Raw genomic sequence first — 21360 nt, 5'->3', positions numbered from 1 at the left:
TGGTTGCTTGAACTATTGGGAAGAAAAAAAATTCTTCTGCAAGCTTATTTTTGGTTCCTCGGAGTATTTTTTTTTCCTTCCTCGGATTTCGTGTGGGGTTATTTTGGTTCCTAGGATTATTTTGGTCCCACCAACCAAACGTGGGTTCCTGTGGAAATTCCACAAAAGTCCCAAGAATCAAAAAAATTCCGGCAACCAAACATAATCAGTCGATTTAAGATATAAGGGAGTCGATTTATCACTGCCCTAAACTTATCCACGGATTGTTATTTACTTAACAAACAACCCACTTGATCTAACGAGCCGTACCAACTTGTTATGATTTTCTTTTAATCCCAGCCATCCATTGAATTGAATGGCTGGGATTTGGTGGATGGAAGCATCGGACGTATTTGTCAATTTAATAAAGAAGACGGGTGTTACGTTTTAAAGAAAACCAGCAAATTGCTTGAGGAAGGGGCCTCCAAGTGTCAATAATCCCCAGCCTAAGTTCCTCGTCACATCCTCTACTTTTCCTCTTTCTTCCATCCCAACTTCAATTCTAGGGTTTCTCCTTTTTCTTTTTACCCCTCCTCTGCAACTTTCATGGATAATCTCGATCTCAACGCATCCCATTCGATGGGAACAACGATTATCGGAGCAACGTATGACAGTGGCGTTGTCCTCGGTGCCGATTCCAGAACAAGCACTGGTAACTGTGTTATTATTCATTATTTTCTGTATTTTTCGAATCTTTGATGAGTTTGCATTGAGTTAAGAAAATTTTCGTACTAGTGTCAAGATTCTGTTGTACAAGAAATCTCATTCAATGAATAAACGATCCACTCGTTGATTTATCTATTTAGGAATGTATGTTGCGAATCGGGCATCAGACAAAATCACACAGCTGACAGATAATGTTTACATATGTCGTTCTGGATCAGTAAGAAGTTCTTCCCTTTCCGATACTCGCTGTTTATTGCTGTCATTTCTGTATCCTTTAGGGCATATAATTTCATGAGAGGATGCCATTTGCTTCGCTTTTCGATCTTTTAAGAGATTCCTTCATAAATCATGCGTATATGTTTCAAACATTATTTCTCAATTGATATAGTCTATTGAAAGTCTGAATTAAACAAGGAAAGTTTCCCTTCACCCCATTTGCCTGATGATGAGAGAGGGACATTTCAAATGATTGAAATTTTGCTAGTGAAATCATTTTACTGTGTGATGGTGATGACGTCTCTTAAGATGTATAGATCTGTTATTGCGACGTAATTCATTTTTGCTTCATTTTCCAAGATTTCAAATTCCTTTGTCTTTCATTGTTTTTATGATCTAGTTGACAATCTGTCACAATTCATGGCGCGGTGCTTAATACACATGCTTGCTGTAAATATGGACAAACAGCGGTAGGGGGCTTTAGGTTGGGGCATAGTAGTCGGCATACTATGAGTGTTGGATATTCATGAAGGACCTCCATATATAATTTAAACAAAAGGGCCAAGGAAGTGTTGGCCTGGTAATGAGAGGGGAGTTTCAAATAATGTTGCTTTTCTTTAGATGTTTATGGTTGTTGTATGCAATTAAAATTTTGCTAGTGAAATCAAATTCTCGAGTGATGGTGTTTAAGATGTATAGATTTGTTATTTTTCACACAAATCCTTCTGTATTTCATTCACAAGGTTCTATTTCAAATGGATTTGGATTTTATAGTTCTTATGCTCCAGTTGAAAAACTGTCCTAATTATTGTCAGAGCGCTTAATATGCATACTTGCTGTGAATATGGACAAACAGTGCTGGGGAAGAGGGGTTAAGTGGGCATAATAGAGTGTTGGATACTCATAAAGGACCTCCATACATAATGTAAACAAAGGGGGACCTTAGGAAGGGCTTCTTCAGTCTTCATTTCTCCAAGTTCTTTATTTTTTCTTTTCTTTCCATGATTCATTTTGCTTCTGCTCATACTCCTACTTATTCGTTTCCTTAAATCGTTCCGATTCACTTGGCTTATAAGCTGTGCTAATCCCTTTCATAATATGGCCTTAGTAGGTCATGGAATTTCTTTCTTTCTTTCTAATTGAGGGACCTTGGAAATTTGGATCAGCACTCACCAAAATCTCGGCGACTCATTTGGCCTTCCTTTTTTTTAGTGTAGTCCATGGCTTCTGGTTTTATTTCTGTATGCATTTCAGTCGTGGAGATGGAAGTATGTCAGTTTCGGTTTTCTTTGCCCTACTCCTGTTAGCTTATTTTTGAGCAAAACTACATGTTGATTAGCTACTTGTTAAACAAAATCTGGGCTTAAAGGCATGCAACAATGCTGCTCCTCGAACATGGCTAGAGCCTTATAGCATGCAAAGGATTGAGGCAGTGCAAGGGATTTAAGCATTTCTATCTTCAAGATTCGAGTCACGGAAACAGCCTCTCTGCAAAGCAGGGGTAAGGCAGCGTACATCTAGCCCTCCGCAGACCCCGCAATGGCATTAGCCTCGTGCACTGGGCCACCCTTTTTTATCTTCAAGATTCGACCTCTACCAATCCAGACTCAATCTGATATCAAGAATTGCTTTTGCTACCTTTATGAAGCCAATCAGAGGACTACGAAAGAGTGACCAATTAGATTTACACTAAAAGCTCACATAGAGAACTGACTAAACTAAACCCTACAAAGGGAAACCAATCAGCACTCACGACAGAAAACTGATCAAGATGTGTATTAATGAAGATCAGAGAACTGGCCAAAAGAGTTCTACTGCGACAATAGTCTGAACTAAAGTTCCGAATGGGAATTTTTAATCAATATTGTAACAGAAAGTTAGTCTTGATCGGACTTCAAAAGCAAACTTAGCTAAAAAGAAACACTGTGATGGTTCACTAATCAAGAAAATGGTCACCACTCTTTCTTCTCTATCTTTGGTTCAAGCCTGCCTTGGTCAAACTGGATTGGTTTACTTTAGTCAGGTGGTTCGAACCTGTTTCGGTTAGGTTGCATTCTTTTAATCACATTCTTATCGCAAAAGCAAAAGCTAAATATGACGATACAGATCAAATGTAACCGACATGTATCCCACATATCATATCATGTTGAGTCAGGCACTCCACCAATTTTTAAGGATCTTGGTTTCAGACTACAATGCATGTCGTATTTGATTCAGGGTACTTCACCAATTTTAAAGGATCTTGGTTTCAGACTACAATGCTTATCGTATTTGATTCAGGTCAGGCACTTCACCAATTTTAGAGGATCTTGGTTTCAGACTACAATGCTTATCGTATGTGATTCAGGTACTTCACCAATGATATGATAAGGATGTGGGATACATGCCGGTTACATTTGATCTGTATTCTCGTATTTAGCTTTTGCTTTTGCTCTATTGGATGACCTTTTGAGCATAAATATTTTTTATTCTTTTTATATTCACATAATAAAAAAGGAAACATATGCTCCTTTATTCTTTTAAAATATATATATATATATATATATTCATCATCACAAAGGAAATAAGAATTCTAAGTTAGAGGGAGAGGTCTCTAGGAAAGGAGGTGTTGATTTGTGTATGAAAGAGATGTGCATGCTTTCCAAAATTCAAACCATGTTGGGCATAAATTATTTTAACATTTTTTAATGGGCACTTACCCATATCCCACACTCCATATATCATAACTTTTCATATCCATATCCTAAGATTTTGGAACTTGGAGGATCCCTGTACCAAATTCTCACATTATTTGATATCCGAACCTGTATCCAGGTAACATAGATGATAATGGGTCCAAATTCCAGAGCGTGACAATGTTTTTCTGGCGGTGATGGAGCTCAAACAGATTGCCTTGTGCGCACACACATAAGAGCTATCATTGTTGACACAAAGATTATACAGGAAAGTTCACGCATGTACTTCCATGCTACGGTGACTGTAAGTGTAACTAATGAAGGGTTATAAGGAGGAAAAGAAAACATTTGTGAAGGAGGCTTATGATGGTTGTGGGACAGGATATCAGCCAATGCAGTACGTATTGGATATCTGCCGGTAGCTATCAAATATTTAGGCATGTGGTGGCACGATTTCGACCTTTTATACCGGCACCTGTGAAAAATTGCAGGCCTATCGGTTGTAATGGTTGTTTTGGCCCAGTACAAGGGTGTTTGGGTTTATGTAAAAATGCAACTCGAACCCCCTTTTCACTTTCTTGAGTATTTCTTATTTTCACTTTTTGTTTGGGATTAAGGGTCATATGACTAAATTTCACAAAAATTTAGTTGAATCAAGCATAAAAAACACGGATGCAAGTATGAATCAATGGATTGAAAGTGGATTTGTAGAATCTGATATTTTCTCCTTTGGGGTAGAAGACCTAATTTTTTCAGTTTTTTCACTTCTTTTGTGATTGATTAGATGTAAAACATAAAAAGCACTCGTGTTTCTATGAATATGCATTTCATAGGTAAGATTTGATGAGATCTGATGGTGGTTTATGCTTATTTTCTCTTTCCCCTTCCTTTTTTTTGTTTTTCCCAATTTTCCAATTTAATGTATGTTTTGTTTTTCTATTTCATTGTTTTATGCTTTTGCATGTTTGGTAGGCTTGATCTATAAAGTTAGTCATCTATTTGTGTGTTTTTAATATTTATTATTATTATTTTTTTTTTATAGAATGGAAGAAAATGATCCACGTAGAAGAACCCAATCAGAACAACCAGGATTAGAGCGGGGTAGATTCCTTTTACCTTCTTTATGATTTTTTTTCTAAAGGATTCATTTAGCCGACCCCAACTAGTTTGGGACAAAGGCTTTGTTGAGTTGAGTTGAGTTGAGATTATTATTATTATTTTTATATTTTCATCTTTACTTTGAATTGAATGGTGGCGATTCGGTGGATGTGGGCAGCACATATATTTGTCAATTTGTTAAAAGAAGACGGTTGTTACTGTTTTTTAAAGAAAAAGAGTAAATTGATTGAGGAAAGGGGCTCCAAGTGTCCATATTTCACCCTAGCATAGTTTTTCGTCACGTTCATTTTCCTTTTGCTTCCATCGCAACTGCAATTCTGGGTGTTTTTGGGGTTTCTCTCGTTTTCTTTTCCCCCTCCTCTGCAATTTCCTGCTATGGATGATCTTGATCTCAACACATCCCAGTTGATGTGAATGATGATTATCGGAGTGACATATGATGGTGGCGCTGTCCTTGGTGCTAATTCCAGAACAAGCACTTGTTACTGTCTCTCTTCATGGGCTCCTTTTTTTTTTTTTCTATTCATTTGATTCTTCGTTTTCCGTTGAAAATGGCATCAACTGGATTTTTGAGCTGTGTTGTGTGTAGACCTTTTTTTGTTTACTCGTCATGAAAACATCCATAATTTTGTTACAAGTGTTTATTCCCATCGTCTGCCTGTAGTTATTAGTCATGATTTTCTTCTACTGTTTGAATCTTCTATACTTTGCATTGAAACAAGAAGGTTTTTGTAGTAGCGTCAAGTTTCTCTCCCCAATATACACATTTCTTTACATGGTTGTAACTTTTTTTTTTTTTTTTGCAGGCTGCAGATTCCCAAGTTGTCTCTGATTATGTTCGTTACTACCTCCATCAGTATACGTGAGTTTAATTTATGTCGTTCCTTGTGGCACTTTCTACCACGTTCCTCTTGGTTTGCCTAGTTTATTATTGTCATCCCATATAGGCTCTGTACACAATTGAATTTGTGGTATCCATAAATTTATGCTTGGCTGATGATTCATGGTTATCCGATTTGCTCAACATTGGATGCCACATTTTTTATACGTATCTATTAATGTGAACTGGCTTGAATTGGGACTGCGACCCTTGTTTAAAGACTCATTCTTAGTCAAGGACCAAGGCAAGGTCGACTTGCTCAAATCAATAATTGGCTTGGTGAGTTTTGATGGATTCAACCGGGTTGAACGAGTTTTTGATTAATTTCGTAATTTCAAAAATTGGTCGACTTGGAAAGTCAATTATTGACGTATTTAGCTTTTAAAAGCTGGTTGAGCCAAAGACCAAATTAGATGGTGCTCTTTGTGGGAAACTGAAGTTGAATGCAGGTTTGATCCTGACTTTCCTAGCTTCAAAATGAAAAAATATGCCAGAAAGCAGTGATGCTTAAATTGTGCTTGATTTCTTATGGGACTTTATTACATTGCTTTAGACACTTAAACCAGTTAAAATGTTACTGGTTTCTGGTGATCTTTGTAGATGTTACCTTTATTATAAGAAAGGGTTCTTAAGTTACTCGTTAGAATCTTGCCATCATCTTACTCAGCAGAATCTTGCCATCATCAATTTGTGGGTGTTTATCTTTTCATGAGAAAAGGAACGCTCTTTACTTGACATCGGCAATTATTGTTTTTTCTGTGTTGATACATGGAATAATGTCAAATCATGATTAACATAAATGGAAAGCATGGATGTGCATGAAAAGGGGGCCCGGAGATGGGTATACAGTCTTGATAATAGTTTTCGATATCGTTGTTTTTCCCCTCCTTTTTTCAAGAGAACATAATTACAGGCATAATACTCAGAAAATGACAAAGTACATGCTTAAGAACAATGCTGCATAAACATTAAAAAAAAAAGGAACAATGCTGCATATATTATTATTGGTTCTACTTCAATTATCTTTGGCTTCTAGGCCTCAGGAGTAGTCATAAATTCATAGTTTCTGAAATAAACAATTTCAAATCCTTAGTCTCCTAATCTAGTATTTAGGGCTGTAAACAGATCGAATTCAAAGCGGATATGGCTATATCCGAATCCGAAGTGTCGTTAACATCCTCTTCAATCTCTCCTTCCTTACGCAGGATCGAACCAAGATAGCGAAAGCTTGAAAACACTCTAAATCATTTGTCCGTAGTGTTTTGAGTCTTTGACACTTTAGTGGCATGACACAGAGCTATCCATTACTAATGTATTATTGTTTCCACATCTGTGGGTGTTTATTTTGGGAAAGGTTTCCTAACTCCGTTGTTAATGTAAATTTCCATGTGTGTCATGCACCCAGTATTTTGTCTAGTACATTTCATAATTTTATATACTTACCTGATCCTATATTCCACTGTCTTCTGAATGCAGAATCCAACTTGGACAACCTGCAACCGTCAAAGTGGCTTCCAGTTTGATTAGGTTAATAGCATATAATAACAAGGTATGACCAAACATCCTTCGATCTCCAAAATATGTGCGTATAAGCATGGCTTTATGAAAAATGACACTGAAACTCGAGATTAGTGAAATTAATTTTCAAGTTCTCTTTTAGGGTAATTTACTACCTACATAGTTCAGTTTTTGTGCAAGATTTGCTTTGCCAATAGTGCCTATCATTTAGTGATCTTGCTAATTAGGCACACGAGATGATTTATAGTCTTTTTTTTCTAGAATTCAAAATGAATTACTTTTATAAGTAGGGTTTTTCCAGCGAAATTGTTTATGTGAAAGAAGATTGCTGAAACACAGTATCAAGAAGCATGGCCCATAATAATTGGACTTCACCACATGTGTACTCTGAACTAGTTTACTATGCTGGAGTTCTAGGATGTCTACATATTGTTTGCTTCCCTTATGTGTATAGGTTGTAAATACTGGAGTTCTGCCAAAAAGATAATTCACACAAAACTTCATGCATCCTGTGAGAGGACAGAAAAAAACATTTGTTGGTAATGGAGTTTCACAAAAATGATCAAAATAAGTATAATTTAGGGGTTGATTTTCAAAATCAATGCCATTATTTAAATTACCATCTATTGCTACTGGGTGAGACCAATATCGGTTGGGGTCCCGCGGTCTGGCTTATATCGTGCTGATGAGGAATCTTTCCAGCAGAAGGTGGAAGATGGTCTGCCAGCCACTGGGAAACTGATACTTCTTTATTTTAGATTGATTTTTTAGTGGTTGGTGGACTACCTTTTGTTGGCCAGACTCCTCTTCGATGTCGTTTAAGTCGATGTGATGAGACCTTGGTCACCGCTTGTCTCATCCAATGGCCGTAGATGGCAATACAACTTATGACATTCTTTTGGAAATTAGCCCTAGAAGGAGTAGTTTGCTTATTTTGTGAAAGTGTTACCACCTGCTATTTTTCTTTCTTCTCTTGGGCACATGGCACGATATTAGGGGCGTCATTTCTTTCTGAAATGCCTGTTTATCATGATGTTTTATGAGTAAACAAAATTTGTTTAAAAGAAATTCCTAGTTGTCATCCCCAAAAAGTTCATTTTAATAGGCATAATATGAAATGTGTGTTTTCATATCTGAGTAAACGAAAATTGTTCAAAAGAAACTCCTGGTTGTACAATTTATTTATGCGTCCATTATCTTTGTTTCCAGCTTAGTTTCCCATTATTTGCTGAACTTGGCAGAGTATGTTAGAGACCGGCATGATTGTTGGTGGATGGGACGCGTATGAAGGTGGTCGGATATATTCTGTGCCTCTCGGGGGTACACTTTTGGAGCAACCATTTGCAATTGGAGGTATGTCCCCACACATTTGCTACATGATGTTTGGGTGTTTTGTTGGCATTGTATACCTGTGACCATAGATATGTGAGTCATGTGACCATAGTTATCAATAGTCTGCACCATAGTTATCAATTCCATTCTGGTCGTTGTTCCTTTTTTCCCCTTGGATTGCAAGGTTCCAATGTTTCGTTCCAGAGAAGATGCTACGACCTATGGAATTTTTATTTTTGTTTTTTATATAGGTGTTTTTTAACCCTCCCATTCGTTTGGGAGAAGGTTAAAAAACATCAAATGCCCCTCAAATGGGTTCAAAATAATCACTAAAAAGGGACAAAATGGAAAAAAACGAAAACTTGCAAACCTGGAAACTAGGCCAGTGGAAAAAATTTCTTGAAAGTGTGAAATGAGATGGTTTTGATGTTTTTTAATCCTCCATTCATTTGGGTTGTTTAAAATACATCAAATGCCCTTCAAATAGGCAGACAACTATCAATAAAAAGAGGCAAAATGACCTTAACTATCATTCTCGAAAGTGTGAAATGAGAATATTGGCATGATTTAGGGTGGAACGGGTCGTTTAGCCAGAATGAGCGGAATAGACCAGAACATGGCGAAGTTTTACATCGAGTCTTTCATTTCATATTTTGTTCGAGAGTGGAACATTTTGAGAATTCCGCCCAAAAAAAATGATAGTTAAGGCCTGCACACTTGAAGAAATTAAGTGCAATTCCCATGAAAATAGTTGAAGATAAAGTTGCAATAAATACAAATGTATGTAGACCGTTAAGCCATCCTGGTGGACGTGGGTCCACTTCATAACATTTGCTGATGATTGCTATAGATATGGCTGTGTACCTTGTGAGGAATAAATTTGAATGCTTTAAAAAGTTAAAAGAATTCAAGAATGAAGTAGAAAACCACACACAAAAAGATTAAATTTCATCACTTCGATAGAGGAGGAGAATAACTTTCGGATGAGTTTAGGAAATATCTTAAATCCAACAAGATTTTTTCTCAGTGGTCTCCTCCAGCAAAACCACAAAATAATGGTGTTGCAAAGAGGAGCAATCAGACTCTGATTGTTATGCAAAACCACAACATAATGGTGTTGCGAAGAGGAGCAATCAGACTCTGATTGTTGGACATTGTCCGATCCATGATGAGTTTCACAGGCTTAAGTTTTTATGGGGCTATGCCTTATAGACTGCAATTTACCTTCTCAATAAGATTCCATCTAAGACTGTTCCGCAAATACCATATGAGATATGGAGTGGCAAGAAGTCATCTCTCAAACACTTGTGAGTGTTTGGGGCCAATGTATGGTTTCAGAAGAGTGAAACTGATCTTTTGAGCTATGAGGAAGCAATATCAGATATTGATGATGATGACTAGATTGATGCGATGAAATCCGAAATGGATTCGGTTTATTCCAATGTAGTCTGGACTAGTGGATCCACCAAAGGGCATTAAGCCCATTAGAAATAAATAAATCTATAACAAGAAGAAAGGCCTCGATTTTTTTTTTGAATGGTATGAAGTAAGGCCTCAATGGAGTGGTAGAGAGACCTGCAAAGCTTGGCTAGTGGCGAATGGCTATAACCAAAAGGCTGTTATTGGTTATGAGAATTCATTCCCACCAGTAGCCATGCCAAAATTGCCTTCTTATGGCTCAAGTCTTGGCAATCCTTGCCTGGCTAGCATTGGAGGTCTTCTGAGTACTGCGGACTGAGAGATGCTTTGGGCCTTTTTGGTCCTTATCAGAGTAAAAGATTCCAATGAAGCGGAGGTTGAAGTCCTCCCTCATGACAATAGGTTGTTGGACAGGTTACAGTTGGATCAGATTATTATTGAGGGTCGTTTTCTCATCGTGGTTAGACGGTTGAGAGACCATATTAGTCATCATGGAGATTCGCGAACACTACTAAGGGGTTCAATACATCCTAAAGGGGTATATCTTTGAGCTCAGACATGTTTGGTGATCAGCCAACTTGGATGCAAATTCTCTTGCCTGCCCTATGGTCACTAGAGACTCAACTCTTTTGTCAGATTGACCTTTTATTTGAGGACGACTGTGTACAGACAGTTTTCTTTTTCTGCCATTGACAGCTGATTTTGTATTTTCTGTTGTATCTGTTCTTCCTTTTTGCTTTGTTGTAGTATGTTTGATTTTATTGGGAATTGGAAAGATGGAGTTAACCTCGTTTGAAGCTTACTTCTTGGTGTGTGTCTCTGTGTATGCCTAGATTTATGTCTTGACTTCATACAATTTGTATTTTAAAGGGTCTGGCTCTAGTTACTTGTATGGATTCTTGGATCAAGCATGGAAGGGAGGGATGAGTAAAGATGAAGCCGAGGTATGTAAATTTTGATGTTCATAGATGTATTCCATTAATGGTTTTAATTTGATCATGTTTTTTTAATGGAACTTTGTATCAATTTGTTCTAATTGTGTACTATATGTTTGCACAAAGCAATTGTATAAAATTTTCATTTAGTAACTTGATCCTAACACCTCTTGTACATTTGGCTCAACACCTTTTCTTTGTAATATAATTGCTCAGATCATGGATTAGCTATTGAAGATTCAAAACAGAATCCATTCATTTGCATCTCAACTTTGTTGGTTGGTTCTGTTATATAGCGTAGCCTTGGTTTATTTTTCAGTCATCTTCTCAGTATTAGTCTGCATTCAAAAGACATGGCTCATGGGAGAGGCTCCGTACATTTGATGCTTATTTCAGTAATCTTTTCATTCTGTTCTTTTTGGACATGACAATTTACGTATTTTGTCTCTCTGCATTTACTGCATTACATATGTTCTACTTTATCTGATTTTATGAGGTTGGTGATCTATGAGATGTTATAATCTTGAATGATTCACGATTGTGGCACTAGTTACTTGGCTTAAAGTTCATTCTTCTATATAATAAAGTTGGTGGTCTTATGCTGTTGGAGATGGGAGGTGAAGTTTGTGTTGAATTTTCGATATTTTCACAAATAAAGAGGAAAAGAATATGTAATTCCATATTTATATTTCTATTTCATTCTTTCACTTTTTCTTTTTAATTCTTCTGTCCTATCATGCCATTGTAGAGACGTATTTTTTTTTTAAAGATAACAGAAACTATGAATTACTTAAGAAAAAATATAGTAGAATGCACAACCCTGGGAACAAAATGTCCCCAACGACTAAAACAGCAATGCCGTATTAACAAAGGAAGAAGAACAAAAGATACAGATTCAAAATTGCCGTCACCCAACCGATGGCCCCTTGTTTCTGCCAGCCCCTAAAGCATTTCTATATTTTCTGAATTTACGATCACCTCACCCTCCTAGTCTGCTCCGTCTTTTGTGAGCTTGCCGGCCTCCTTATCTTCCTGCATTGGAAAGCTGACTTGATTAGAGAGGCCAATTCATTAATATATGCTATGGTGTCGGCTAACTTCCACGGCCTAACTGCTTTGTTGCTGGCCCTAGCATTAGCGTTTGATGAATCACCTTCAATAATAATTGGCCCAAACCCAAACTTTGAAAACCATTTCTGTCCCCACAAGAAAGCACGGGCTTCTGCTTCGCAAACACCTGTTGAACCAGAAAATAATCGTAACAGTTGCCCGCTAGAGTCACGGAAAATGCCCCCGGTTCCCGCCTTGCCTTTAGAGCTATCATCAAAGTTGAATTTCACGCAACCGGTTGGAGGAAGGGAGTCCACTTGGGTAATACTTTGAACTCCCTTCCTTTTTCCCTTACTATCGTCCTCCAACATCTAAGAAAGTCTTCCACACTGTAGCTTGAATTGAGCTTGGTGCCTCTCCCCCACATTTTGAGATCAATTTTGATATCATGAAGAATTCTTCCCTTTCCTACCTTATGGTCTTTAATTAGGCGATTGTTTTTCTCTTTCCAAATATGCCATATCAAGGCAAAGGGAACAAGTCTCCACAAGACACAACCCGATTCACCAGAGAAAGTCTGCTGATCTAGTTTAGTATTATCTTTTTTTTAATAGAACTTTGGAGTGCCTAAGAGAGACCAAAACTTTTCATAATGCCCATCCACATGCGATTTGAGAGAGGACATCAAACCAAAAGATGCTCTAAAGTTTCTTCATTCTTCTTGCAAAAGAAACACCTACTGACAAGCTGCAACTTCTTGAGTCGTTCGCAAGTATTAATTCTTTTCTTCACCATTGTCCATGCGAAAGCTCTGACCCGAGGTGGAGCTGTGGATTTCTAAATTCTACCACAACTGGATTCATGGTAGTCAAGCTATGAAGAAATGATCGTTGGAGTGTCTGGAGTCCAAACCCTATAATCAAACAATCAAACAAGTTTTTTTTTTCCTGTGTGGGTGGGTGGTGGAGTTTTGTGTGTGTGTGTGTGGGGGGGGGGAGGAGGTGTACAATACGAGTTGAGAAAATCAAGTATTGATATTAGGCTATCAATTCCGTTAAGGTCTCTCCAAAACAATTATTTTTTTGGAAGATCGCTGATTTGATCCAAACTTGCGATTTTCTGCTCTCTCGTAAGCAATAATACAAGTTGAGAATATTAACTATGGAGGTTAGGGTTAGGCTATCAATTTTGGGATCTTTGGAACCTTACATACTCGACTACGATTAACTCTGCTGTTCAAGTCACTAGGATTAACTTTGCTGGCCTTTCTTGTGTTCTGTAATATTTTCAACATATTTTGATTATCACATTGCTGATCAATTCTTAGCCGTTTCTTTTTTGTTTCCTGTTAAGTTGATCAATTCCTATTGGTTCATGGTTATTCTACTTGCTGCTGCCGTTATTATTTCAATTGTTTTGCTTGTTTCTCTTGAGGAATAGCACATGTGAGATATATTTCTTACTTTCTTCTCTTAATGCAGAACTTAGTGGTGAAAGCAGTCTCTCTCGCCATTGCTCGAGACAGTGCTAGTGGGGGTGTTGTTCGAACTGTTATTGTGAGTCTTTTGCAATTGGACATAAACATCAATTTGGTTTTTTCTTTTGGATTCTTTGGTGAATGGATTTGTCCCAGCCGTTGCCTATCACACCCAAGAAATCTTGATGTGATGTCTTTAACAAATTTATCTTCCGAATTGGTTCATATTTGGGATTGCATTTGAATATGCCCAGTTTCTGTTTGCTTTGAAACTAGCTAGACTGTTATAACCAGTTTTGGGGCTTGCCCTACGCAGATAAACTCGGACGGTGTCACAAGAAACTTCCACTCGGGAGATACTCTTCCGCGGTGGCACGAAGAAGAATTGGAGCCCAGGAATTCATTACTGGATGTGGTTTCATCAAGCCGTCCCGTGCCGATGAGCTCATAAACATTTGGTAATGGTTTGCTCCGTTTGAGGATAATGTCGTGGCACTCCAAAAATACTACTGTGTATATTTCAACAGTTCCAGTTAAATGACATGAGAGAAACGGCTTGAATTTCTGCAGTGAATTGTTAACCAGTTCCATGTTTACGTGTTTACTATAAGATCAACGGTTTAGGCTTTCTTGATGGGTCTCTAGAGAGGACTAGGATTGGTGGATCGAGGTGGTGGTGTTTCAATGATATTTGGGTTGAATTCTAGATCAACGGATTTGATCACAGGTAGAAGTGGGACCTAAAAATGTCTTTTAGAAAGGAGTATAAAAGCAACTTGTTTAGAATAATTCTTCTTAAGAAGTCCATCCATGGTACGGTTAAGATTGTTGGATCTGTGTAGCTTTTCAATTTGTTCTATCTACAATGGGGTCCACCGTCCACTGGAGGGACAGTTTTTACACTAGATAAGCAGAGGATAGAGGAAAAAATATTTGGATTCAGATCGGATGAAGGGATGTCCAATCTGCTCGTTTCTTAAACCATATAGAATATGTCAGGGCATTTTGTAATTTGTCAGACTCTAGCTGGATTTTCAGACATATCCCCATATTCTAAATATTGATCTATGATTTATTTGGTCCTTGGAGGATCTCAAAAAATACGGATCTACTGTTTGGATGCTCCTCAGCCATTAGAATTTGGCTCCGATTTGCATAGGACTCTCCTTTCACTCCCTTAGGTGTCTCCCGTGCAATAATTGCATGTGTGGCCTTATGACCTTTAAACCAAATTCTTTCGAAAGTAAGGAATTTTGGTTGAATTTTCGAAGGAATGATGTTCGCTCTTCCTCTCTCTTTCTTTATGACACTTCCTACATATTCTCCTACTCCGACAATACACTGCTCAACCAAATGTACTTACACTATTTTCCAAGGTAATTCTAGACCAATCAAAATACTTGTCTCCTTTCTTTTGACTTCTTATTCAGCTACTCTCCGAGCCACTCCCGACGGAACCAAACATGCCCCATGCCTGGCATCTTCAAGGATGTCCCTTGCATGTGGCATCCAAACATAGATTTGTAGGAGCGTGCAAATTCATTTCTATTAGACATCTATGCAAATCATCTATTAAAACCTTGGGGGAGTTGGATGCAATTAAAACCTTAGTAAAGCCATGTGGTAGATTATGTATGGATGCAAGTTAATTAGGAGAGGAGGGGAGTATTACTTAAATTCTCTTCCCTTTTTAGGATATTTCATATGTAAATCCAAGTGATGCCACACATGGTTCTTATCAAGTCGTCTCTCGGGATTTGAATGTTACATAGGCAAACAAATACCAGGTAGATTGGTTGAGGATCCCTTGCATGTGGCATCCAAACATAGATCACGTAGTAGTGTCTCGAAATTCATTTCTGTGAGACATCTTTGCAAATCATCTATTAATCAACGACGGAACAGAAAAAAGCATATATTAAAGGGAGTGCCATTATAGAAACAAGGGAGTGCATAAATCATTCCTAGGGGAAAAAAAGGGAGGATTTGCGATGGATGGAAAAGTTACATCCGCCGTTTCCCATCCGACGCTCTAGATAGAAAACTATCAGTCGCGCTTTCTATCTTCTCCCTCGTTTTCCCTTTGGATTGTCCCATCAGGTTTTTCTCTCACCTCTCCTCATCTTTCAATTAGGGTTTCTGCTACTTTTATATGCATAATAGACCTATGGTTCTCCCATAGAGTAGATTTTAGTTTTCTCACAAGGAATTTTCTCCATATTGATTTTTCTTGTTGCTTTAGGGTTTACAATTCCAATAAATTATCACACATGCCTCTGTAAATTCTAGTAATAGATCTTCAATTGCAGATGAATATTCCTTTTTATTGATTTAGGTAGTTTGAAATTTGTAAATGAAGAATATATGGCGGATTTAAAGACGTCCTTGGACCGCCTGAATTAGTAGTCCACTTCAATTTCCACCGTTTATATAAAGTGGCCCATTTTGAATGGAGGCTTATGAACTATCGATTAAGTAATCCGAGGATATATTTCTAATGTGAGAAAGGATCGTGGAGGACTATCAATTCAGGTGGTGTCTACATGACAGGGGAACCACCTGAATTTATGGTGGTGGTCAGATGGTCCACTATGAAATTGACTGATTCGTAAAATTATTTTATATAGTTTCTTATTTGAGGAATGATCTGAGTAAAAGAACTTGCATTTGGTGTTTATCTTGATTTTTATATTGCATTGTGTTTTCTTTGTTTCTTCTATTATTTTTTTAGGCTTTGATGTCAATTTATTGATTCACTATATGTTGGGTTTGTTAACAGCGTTCTAGTTTTGGATGCTTCTGGGGATGAGAAAGGGATCCTAAACTTTTAATGTGTTAATTCACCTTCTTTGTGAGGTCTGCATATGTTGCTAAACAGTGTCATGGAAGGCACCCCAAATGAAAGTATTTAATCGAAAGATTCTTACATTGTTGAGGCTCATGTCTGTGGGATCGATGAAATCATAACATATTCTCCATAAAGGTCATTAATTGTCATGGAAGGTACCACAAATGAAAGTGGTGCATTGAAAGAATCTTACATGGGTTCAGAACACACTAACGTAGAACGTCACATTTTAGCGGATGTTGAGGCTCGTGTTTGTGAGATTGATGAAATGGTAAAAGATTTTGCAGAGAGGCCACTAATTGAATCTGAAGGGCCCACAAATCTTGATCCATACGTGGGCATGGAGTTTGGATCTGAAGAGGCTATAAGGATATTCTATAACGAATATGCTTGGCGTGTGGGTTTTAGCATACGCACCAATTTTAGACGTCGTTCCAAGCGTGATGGAACCACTATTGCCCTACAATTTGTATGTTCCAAAGAGGGCTTTCGTCGGAATACATACACAAGTATACGACAACATACAAGGGAAGGCTGTGGGGCAATGATTAAGGTAAAAAAGGATACTAGTGGGAAATGGATCATTATAAAATTAATAAAGGACCATAATCATGAATTGGCAACTCCAGGAGAGGTGCCTCTCCTTCGATCGCATAGGCGTATGTCTGATCCATTTGGAAAATCAAGCAACATTGAATTCACTTCAGAAGACTGCACAAACTACATTCAAAGCCTTCGAAAGAGGGCCCTTGAGGGAGATGTTGATGCTAGCACAAGTAAGGCTGATGCAATGGTAGGAAATTCTGTGGGAAGGGCCTTAATTGAATCTGAAAGACTTGCAAATTTTGATCCATATGTGGGTATGGAGTTTGAATCTGAGGAGGCTGCGACGATATTCTACTATGACTATGCTTGGCGTATAGGTTTTAGCATCCGCACCAATTTGAGGCGTCGTTCAAGACGTGATGGAACCACTATTGGCCTGGAATTTGTATGTTCCAAAGAGGGCTTTCGACGAAAGAAATACGCAAGTAAGCGACGTCAAACAAGGGAAGGCTGCAAGGCAATGTTTAAGGTAAAGAAGGGTGATTCCGGGAAGTGGAATGTTATAAAATTTGTAAAGGACCATAATCATGCATTGGCAAGTCCAAGAGAAGTGCCTCCCCTCCGATTATATAAGCGTTTATTTGACCGACCAAGTAGATTCAACAACACTGGCTCTACTACGCAAGATCGCAGAAACTATATTCTAAATCTTCGAAAGAGGATCCTTGGAGGAGATCCTCAATATATAGTAGAATATTTCAAGCGTATGAAAGCAAAGAATGCGTCATTTTTTTATGCAATACAAGTTGATGAAGAATATCGTATGACCAATTTTTTCTGGGCTGACGCTAGGTCAAGGTTGGCCTACAATTACTGTGGCGATGTGGTTACATTTGATACTGCATATCGAACGAATCGCTGTGGAATGCCATTTGCTCCATTCATAGGTGTTAACCATCATAAAAAACCTGTACTTTTTGGCTGCTCACTATTACTTGATGAAACTGAGGCTTCGTTTGTTTGGTTATTTGAAACATGGCTTGAAGCAATGTCTGGATGCCATCCAATTACACTTATTACTGACCTAGATCCAGATATAGGAGAAGCAGTTGCAAAGGTATTCCCAAAAACTCATCATCATTTTTGCAAGTGGCACATCTTAAGAAAATTCCCCGAGAAGTTGGGTCATATAGAGCGCAAACATCATGATTTCGTAGGGGAATTCTCTAAATGCATCAACTTGACTGAGTTGAATCAATTTGAATCAAGTTGGCAGTCACTCATTGATAAGTATGAACTTCAAGAAAACAGATGGCTTCAAACATTATACAAAACTCGCAAAGAATGGGTCCATGTATACGTACAAGATGTGTTAATTGCAAATGTATCTAATACACAACAAAATGAAATCATGAACTCTATTTTTCATGGGTATGTGAATGCAGATACCTCCTTGAAAGCATTTGTTTATCAATGTGAGAAGTCCATAAATAGTCAATATGAAAAGGAACTCGAAGACGATTCCAAGACCAGTTATATGAAACCAATAATGAAGACGGGGTTGCCAATGGAAAACCAAGCAGCTGAAATTTATACAAGAACTATATTCTTGGAATTTCAAGAGCAATTATTTCAAAGTCTTCACCACATTGCAGAAATATCAAACGAGGACGGACCAATTAGCACGTTTGGAGTGGTAGAATTTGGGTTAGATAAGAGGGAATACACTGTTACATTCAATGCTTCAAAAGTCACTGCAAGTTGTAGCTGCCAAATGTTTGAGTATGCAGGCATTCTTTGCAAGCATATATTAAGAGTTTTCTCTATGAAAAATGTTATGCTTCTCCCATCTCATTGCATTTTGAAGCGATGGACGAAAAGTGCCACAGGTAGTGTTGTATTCCAAGAAAATGATGCTGAACCCCAAAGTGATTGTCAAGAATCTCCGACCTTGCAATACACTGATTTGTTTCATCGAGCTATTAAATATGCGGCTGAAGGGGCAACAACTGTAAATATTTGCAACGTGGCGAGACATGCTCTGCAAAAAGCTTTTGAAGAGGTTGTTGCTGCCAAAAAAAGTGATGGGATGGTCACACAACCTAGCTTTCCAGACAGTGATGGTGTTCGTGAAAGCAATATTTGTGATGGAAATCTAGCAGATAATGCATCAAGTGACATAACTTTTTGTGATCCTCAACGCAAGAAAAGAGATGGAGGTCCTAATAATAATCTGGACTCTGCATGTGAGGAGCAACCAAAGAAGAGAAGAAAATGTCAAATTTGCAAGCATCCCGACCATGACAAGCGCAAATGTCCGTATAAGGGTGCAGGGTAATATGAAATGCTTCTCCCAATAGTTTCCTCATTTTTGTGACAACTTTCACTTTTGTTATTTGGAACTAATATTGTCAAGTATTCTTCTTGTTTCAAGGGCCAATTCAAATATTGCCAAGGGCGTCTTTGACAGCCAATGTTTGCATCATGAGATAGGTCGAGAACAGCAATTATTCTCCGATAGAACTCTGTGAGCAAAGTACTTATTTTCCCATTCATATACAAGTGCTAAAAAAATTATTAAAACAGTGATATATTCCCATTTGTACATCTAGCCCTCCCCAGGCCCCGCAATGGCGGGAGCCTCGTGCACTGGGCCGCCCTTTTTAGTGATATATTCTAATGTTGGAATCATTTATTAAGGCAGGGGTGGTCTGACTAGCGACAAGTGCTTCCTCCAATACATATGACCTTCCAGGCATCTTGCTTTTGAGCTTGATAGTTATTTCCAGGTCTCTGTAATTTTTTATATAATGCATTACGTACATATAGAGCTTTTACTATGGCTAATTGTTAGAACAATGAACACTGAGGCTCTTTACCATGTAACTTCTTAAGTAACTTATTGTTTCCATTGGAAATTTCACATGAAACTTACTTTCGAGATAGCAATCCTTTCCCCCAGTGAGAGTGTCATGCACTCAAGTAACTATCCACAAAGTTTTAATTGATCATCACACGTGGGATCTATCATTTTTGCATTAATTTGAGTTGGATTTGGCTATTTTGAGTTGGATTTGGCTATTTTTTCTGCACAATTTATAAGTTTTTAGGGACAAGATTCATTCAAATTACAGTTTATAAGAGAAACTCTTTTTCCTTTCCTGGGAATGAGAGAGATTAATGAAATATTTCAATTAATGAATGGGGAAGCAAGATACTGGAGTAGCAGTCTACTCCCAACACAATGAACCTTTCTCTCAACTTCTCCCATGTCATTGCGTGGTCCACTTATTCCTGAAGGCGACTCCTCCAATGTCATTGCGTGGGCTGGAAACAAGATCTCTGGGCCACGGCGTCTCGCTTTTAAGATCGATGAGGTTAGGGATTTGGTTGCTGCTATTCGGTCGGTGCTTAAGCATATGCGCTGATCGGGCAATGATCTTGCGGATGTGCTTGCTAAGGCCGGGGTAGATCGCGCATCTCTCCTTCTTCACTCGGCTCTTGAGATGTAAATTCTTTTGGGTATTTTCTTTTGCCCCAATTTCGGGTGGGGCTTTTTTCTTTGGCATTGTCATGGACTCATTGTTGATCCTGGGGACATCTTGTCCCTATGTACTTCTCTTTGATTCAATGCATTTTTCATTACCTTCTCAAAAAAAACTTCTCCCATGTTAGAGAATCCGCCATGTCGTTCACACTTTTAGGGATGTGACCATAAGAGAGCAACTCTCAATTCGATTCATGGATAGCTAGCATGATATTAACGTATCTCAAAGGATCCAGTTTAACCTTCGATACCCACATAATTACGTCCAAAGAATCACTTTCAACCTTCAAATCTCCCTGACCCTATTGGCATCATGGATCCTAATGGGGTGGAAGATCGTGTTCTTCTAGTGGGTCTCTGTATCTTTAAGGTGGAGTTTGTATAAGAGACTTAGCTAACTGTTTTGAGCTGATTGTTGTCATAGAAGAATTTGTTGATGGATGGTGATTCCTCCATCATCTCTTAGGTGACTGATTGATAGGGATCACTTCAAGGTTTATAGCTGCAGGAACAAAACGAGCAAAATAGGCATTTACATGGCATCCCCAGTCAAACTAGTCAACCCCGGGTCTTGTTATGGAGCTTCAATGAAGAGATGGGTCCTGTCTAGAAGGTAGAAGCCTAAATAGATGGAAGCCTAAATAGATGGTTTTAATTTATGTTTTAAGTGAAGGGGGAGGAGGAGGAATTGGGTTTTGCTCATTTACATGGGTTAGTTTGATCGTTTTGAAAGTGTCACTTAAAACACTCAAGTGAGTTAAGTTAAAAGGGATAAGCCCACCCTATTCCACGACCATGATTTTAACAAGGAGAGGCAGCGAAGGGGGGGGGGGGGGGGGGGGAGGGGAGAGGAGGAGGAATTGGGTTTTTATTTTCATGGGTTTTATTGAGGATATTTTTTTGTTTCAAAAGTGGAATGTTATTAATTTAGGGCTTTGGAGCTCTCTAGGTTCCTTTTCTTTTCTCTCTTTATATGTAGCCTCTGGGCCATTTTTATATATGATATGAATGAAAAAAATACTTTCTTATGGAGATTATTTAGGACTTTAGAGCTCTCTAGGTTCTTTTCTTCTCTCTCTTTATATAAATGTAG

At 38.1% G+C, this 21360-nt stretch overlaps 2 protein-coding genes and 1 non-coding gene across 8 annotated transcripts in view; all 3 read left to right on the top strand.

Annotated features, from left to right (window-relative positions):
* Positions 1–419: 419 nt before the first annotated feature.
* Positions 420–13895, top strand: LOC143879841 (proteasome subunit beta type-6-like). The gene is made up of 8 exons (XM_077382476.1): positions 420–691; positions 846–922; positions 5522–5577; positions 7072–7144; positions 8355–8466; positions 10735–10808; positions 13331–13405; positions 13643–13895. Exons 1-8 carry the CDS (start codon positions 586–588, stop codon positions 13775–13777), a joined length of 708 nt encoding a protein of 235 aa, XP_077238591.1. The 5' UTR covers positions 420–585; the 3' UTR covers positions 13778–13895.
* On the top strand, positions 1740–1845 carry LOC143880532 (small nucleolar RNA snoR103). Its single transcript, XR_013251752.1, has one exon. It is a non-coding gene; the product is annotated as a small nucleolar RNA snoR103 (small nucleolar RNA).
* Positions 13896–15014: 1119 nt separating the features above from the next.
* Positions 15015–21360, top strand: part of LOC143879839 (protein FAR1-RELATED SEQUENCE 5-like) — a 10064-nt gene continuing 3718 nt past the window's right edge. Inside the window, exons 1-4 of one of the 6 annotated variants that reach the window (XM_077382470.1) lie at positions 15015–15426; positions 16106–19054; positions 19155–19247; positions 19425–19509. In XM_077382470.1, coding sequence (XP_077238585.1) covers positions 16323–19054; positions 19155–19247; positions 19425–19467 — 2868 coding nt within the window. In that variant the 5' untranslated portion in view covers positions 15015–15426; positions 16106–16322 and the 3' untranslated portion in view covers positions 19468–19509. Of the gene's footprint in view, positions 15427–16105; positions 19055–19154; positions 19257–19420; positions 19682–21360 lie in introns of those variants that run through there. The other 5 variants (XM_077382469.1, XM_077382473.1, XM_077382474.1 and 2 more) reach the window with 5 other exon arrangements.

The sequence above is a fragment of the Tasmannia lanceolata genome, unplaced genomic scaffold (genome assembly GCF_043159265.1).
Source record: "Tasmannia lanceolata isolate RefF3 unplaced genomic scaffold, GAP_Taslan_0.1 ptg000006l, whole genome shotgun sequence".
In the NCBI taxonomy this organism is placed as follows: domain Eukaryota; kingdom Viridiplantae; phylum Streptophyta; class Magnoliopsida; order Canellales; family Winteraceae; genus Tasmannia; species Tasmannia lanceolata.
The sequence above is the reverse complement of the archived record's forward strand: the minus strand, read 5'-3'. Positions and strand labels throughout refer to the sequence as shown.